The sequence below is a fragment of the Asparagus officinalis genome, chromosome 2 (genome assembly GCF_001876935.1).
Source record: "Asparagus officinalis chromosome 2, Aspof.V1, whole genome shotgun sequence".
Lineage (NCBI taxonomy): Eukaryota > Viridiplantae > Streptophyta > Magnoliopsida > Asparagales > Asparagaceae > Asparagus > Asparagus officinalis.
The window spans coordinates 7,069,143-7,074,338 of NC_033795.1; the positions used below are offsets into that span (position 1 = coordinate 7,069,143).

The 5,196-nt window shown below is 38.0% G+C and overlaps 1 protein-coding gene across 1 annotated transcript; it reads right to left on the bottom strand.

The window, feature by feature from the left end:
- Positions 1,448 to 4,443, bottom strand: LOC109830089. Its single transcript, XM_020397240.1, has 2 exons — positions 4,214 to 4,443; positions 1,448 to 3,581 (listed from the first exon to the last, which is right to left on the bottom strand). Exon 2 carries the CDS (start codon positions 3,463 to 3,465, stop codon positions 1,666 to 1,668), a length of 1,800 nt encoding a protein of 599 aa, XP_020252829.1. The 5' UTR covers positions 3,466 to 3,581; positions 4,214 to 4,443; the 3' UTR covers positions 1,448 to 1,665.

A 5,196-nucleotide genomic window follows, 5' to 3' on the forward strand; every position in this document is an offset into this window, starting at 1 on the left:
TAGCTCCTGAAAGTTCCTCAGGCTGCAAGGTCTCTGACAATTGAAAGATCAGATTGCTGGATGAAATAACTAACAATTATTGTAGTCATTTTGGCAGAATTTCTAATGTGTTTTCTTCTGAATTAATCAGCCTTTCTTTTTGTTTATTGAATAAGAACAGAGTGAAGCATCTGGCTTGTAGTTGTAGGCAAACCTTGAAGCCCAAAATTATGTACTTATTATTGAAAAAATTATCACGTCTGAAGATTTCATTTGATGTAAAGTATGTGCTCTCTCTTTCTTAATCTGGCATAGACTAATATGCTAAAGACTAAATCAATTCCTTGCAGTGTTAGATAGCTGTCTTTCACAAAAAATAAAATAAAATAAAATAAAATAATTAAAAAATAAATAAATAAAGGGTTCAAGATGAGGACTTTTTTGCTTTCCATGAGAAACAAATTTGTTTCAAACCTGTGATGGATACCAAGATGCAAGCAAGACCACTGAGAACCACATCAAAGTGTTAGTCAAGGATGCTTGATTCTTAAGTTTTTTAGATAATCCTTCTTGTTTCATACAATGTAAGGCAGAGATGAACAGGGATTTGGATGCCTAATATAGCCTATAGATTTGAACTTCAGAAAAAGCAGAATACTCCCTTAAACAACTTTATTATTTTTCTTTAACTTTAATTGAGATACTCTTCCCTTTGTTTAAACAATGTATCATCTTTTCTATTTACATATTAATGAAGGAAAATGCTACTATTTCTTATGTTTTGGAGGCAAAATTCAAAGCTAGATCAATGGCTATGATGATTCTATTTTTCTCCCTCACAACTCCTGTAGTAGGTATAGGGATATCATCAGTGTACAACGAAAATAGCCCGACTGCTCTCATTGTTGAAGGCATTCTCAATGCAGCGGCCGTGGGAATATTGATTTATATGGCACTCTTCGATCTTCTTGCTGCAGATTTTATGAACCCTAAGGTTCAGGGTAAATGAGCTCTTCAAGTAGCGGTTAATGTCTCGCTCTTAGTAGGGGCAGGATTGATGTCTTTATTGGCTAAGGGGGCTTGATCCAAATTTTTCATGAACATTTTGCTAATTTTAGAGAATTACCTTTTTTTTCCTTTTAATGAAGGTTGTATCCTTGAAAAAAAAAATCAAGGCACTCATAAAAATATTGGTTGTTTGGGGCCAGGCTACAATTTAGAGTGTTTGTACTTGATTTGCCTTGACTGATCAATGTGTTTATCAATGTTTGGACGGGATTTTTTGGTAACTAATTTCTTTTAGTAGGATGCATAGTTTGGTAGCAGTGTTCTTTGACAATGAAGAGTTAATTAATAATAAAATAATTTTTGAGTAAACGTAATCATCCAAATTGAAATTCAAACAAGGTCAGCTTCTGTAGTAATTACTTTTCTTTATGTAAATTCAAGAACTGGCAGCAGAGTTGTGCACAATAAAACTGTACATACAAGCATAATTGCTATTGACCTTTACAAATCTCTGATTCTGAGGGTGTTTGGGGAAGCTTTTTTTTTTTTTTTTGCCAAACTAGCTTCAAGTCCCATTTAAAAAAGTTGGGATTTCCCGACTTTTGAAAAACTAGCTTACGAGCTCACCTAGATAAGCTAGGTTTGATCGAGCAAATGAATTTTCTATGCTTACAAGCTCTATAAAAATCTTATTATAAAAGCCAAAAGCCACCAAAAGCTTGCGTACGTTATAAGGTTCAAAAGATAAGCCCTCCCAAATATCCTCAGCTCTGTGTTTCTATTGCTTCCTTCTTCTTGCGTCAATGGCAGATTGGGATTTTCCTCAACAGTATCAACCTCGATCACCTGGAGATCGGTCTTTCTATTGCTTCCTTCTTCTTGTGTCAATGACAAACTGGGATTTTCCTCAACGATATCGGGGTCTATTGACACTTGAACAGGAGGAATCATAGCATCATCGCCGCCATTACTCAACTCAGCAACCTCATCATCTGAAACAGAAATCACAACCTCATACCCACGATCACTCGAACCACCCTCACTGGAATTCTGGCTCTCTTCATCACTCTCACATAGTCTTCTATACAAACTATCATCCTCAACATCATAAAAGTTCGCCGTCCTCACCTCCTGAGCCAATGAACACGGCCAACAGAACATCCAAAGAAAATAATCACTCAGCGAAGCCGAACCACAGCAGAAAGTATATCCTGGCAGTTTGAACCTCTTCCTCATCTGAATCCTCCAAAACCCTCCATAAAGCAATCCAAACACACAAAGAACTATTCCAACAATCCACATCACATTATCGATGGTAATGTTGTGAATCTTCAACGCTGTGTTGCTAAATATCCAGAAAGGTGTAATGCACAGGAGGAGGAAAGTGAATATGTGCACGTACATGTTACCAAACCCTAGCCTCTCCATATTCCACCCGAACACGCAGAATGTGCAGAAAAATGATAGGCAGCCAACTGTTTGATCGTCGCTACAGTCAAATAGTCCACCAACCCACTCTGGTTGACTCACTACTACTCTCTCCTCGTATAGTTTCAACCCGGGCTTGGTCCGTGTCTTCAAGTCTTCAGATTCTGAGTCTGAATCTAGATTGAATTCTCGCCCTAGAGGGCTGTATATAGTGTAGGCACCGGCGGAAACTGGAGCAATAACACTGAGAGCAAATAATAAAGTTTCGGCGATTTCAGGCCTGGATGCTTCAGAATAACCCCAGTAAAGGCCACAGAGGCCGTACTGAGCAATGCAAGTGATATGAAGGAGTATAACAACAACCATCATGTGGGCCCATTCACGAGGACGATAAGCTGCGTTCTTGCAGTAAACCTTTCTGAGCTCAACGATGTCTTCAGAATTCCAACGGCATAACATGAACAAGTGGTGAAAGAAGATCGGGTGTTGGTATATGCTCATCAGGGTAAAAAGAGCATTCAATACTTGGTTGCAGTTCTCCATCCAGTAATTTCTTACCGCCTTAGAAGGGAATGTACTGTTCAGAGCTCCGAGGAAAAGCAAACCGAGAAAAACTCCAGTGACAGCAACACATAAAAGCCAGACGATGAGCGCAAGATTCATAGGATGGCAGAGAAACTCTCTGCACATTGAAAATATCGAGGCCCAATCAATCCTTCTGAAGAACCTGATATGAAAGTGGCGACGAATTCCCGCAGGAGAGGGGACTGAAAGAGAAACTTGTTCTCGTCTGTTAACAGTCCTACGAAAGACAGCGAGAGGGGAAGTTAGCCTGAGCTTCCTGAACCAGTTTCTTGATGGCCGGGCTTTCAAGAAATCAAGAACTCTCGGGGTTGGGCTTTCCTCCGGTAAAAGTCTTGTTTTGAGAGACGGGATTCGAAGTTTGAACTCCCTGAGCTTCGATAGCTTGGAAGAATGTGCTCGTTCGAGCTTGGGAGCAGGAGTTGATGCATTGTCGCACGATGTTTCTGCAGAATCCGTCGAAGCCATTCTTGTATCTGATATCTACAGAAATACTCCTTAACTGAGCACTGCAATGAGATTTCTTGCAGAACGGAGGATATTGGAGGATCGCTGAAGATGATCCTGATATCAGAACAAGTTTCCTGCAGGAATAGTATCTTTGTCAAATTATATTGATTGTCTCCGATGATGATTACAAAAGAGAAGGGGGGAAAACATAGCATAGAGCATCGAAAAAAGATTTTTTGTGAAACTTTATTGAAAAGAAATGGACTATGCTGGTTAATATCTCAGACTTATTCTGATTATTAAGATCAGTTAGGCCTTTCCTTGAATATTGACTGATTCTTCACTATAAATTTCAGATTCCTATACAGTACCCTGTTTTATAAGTATGCATGAAAATTCATGAAAAAAATAAGGAAATTCTGATATTACTTTCGTGCGGAATATCTTATCAAATCATTAAATTAGCAAACTTTCTGACCCTCCATGAAAACCATCACAAGAACGCACATCAGAAGTTTTCAGAATGAAAAAGAGTGTATTATCCGAAATTTTGATCACATCAAATAAGCAAAATAAAACCAGACACAGACCCTGAATTCAATTAGCTCCGTGTAAACCGTCACATATTTACATATATATCTCTTTGGACACCCAAGAACACATATATTCAGTTTATTAACCCGATTGCTCATCAAAACATGTAAGTTTCCTATGACCCAAAATAAGAAACCACGACATAACAAAATTAAAATAACAGTAAAATTACCTGCAACTGTTGACGGATGAGAAGGCAATCAGAAGAGCTTGAAGAAGTGCTCAATTTGCGGCTTGGAGTTCTTGCTGTTTTCCCTCCTTTTTCAGTTGCCAAAAGAAAACAGAAGGAACTCAATATATACGAATCCCCTGTGCAATTAAAACTATAATTTCTGCCATGTTTAGCACTTGCCCATTTTTAAACTAAGTTTTAAAGGTTCAGAGAATCATAGAAAATTGAGACCCTTGACTTCTACTCTTTTTAAAAAAAAGCAGGAAGAAGTCGACTTTGTACTCAATCGACGGAAGAAAATGATGAGGCAGTTGGAATTAGTCAGCATTTTACCACGCACGAAAAAAAAAGAGAGAGGAAATAGTCAACATGCTAAACTTTCAAAGGAGAAGGTCAAAAAGTACAGAACCATCGCCTGGTTGTTAGCTCCTTGAGAAAAATGTTGGATATTTTTAAAGAAAAGGCAATTTTGCCTTAATAAATTCTAATAAATTTTTGTAATTAAAATATGCAATTAAAATATGTTTTAATGTATTTTAATTTGTAATTAAAATGGGCATAATGACTATACATTATGACGAACGTTACGAAATTTATTGAGGGATTTTGTAACGGCCCTTTTCAACCCCTATATAAACAACATATGTTGAGCTCAAGAAAGATGAAGAAAAATGTGGAAATCTTATCTTGTTTTCTTTTCTCCTCTACATATCATTTTCATCTATACTTTAGTTTTACTTTATGGGCAACTTCTTCATCTGAGCTGAAGCTCTGCACTCTCGCCCGAGTGCAGAGGCCGGGCCGTTTCCGGGGGTTTTTACCGCTAGGGGAGAAGGGATCATCTGCGCCAGGGCGATAGGCGGGTCCTCAATCTTCTAGGGCAGTGTTTACACGACTGCTCCCGTCAGGCCTGTTTCTCTAATTTATATTATCTATCTTTGATGTATTATTTATTTAATTTCCGGGTTTAAATTCATGCTATA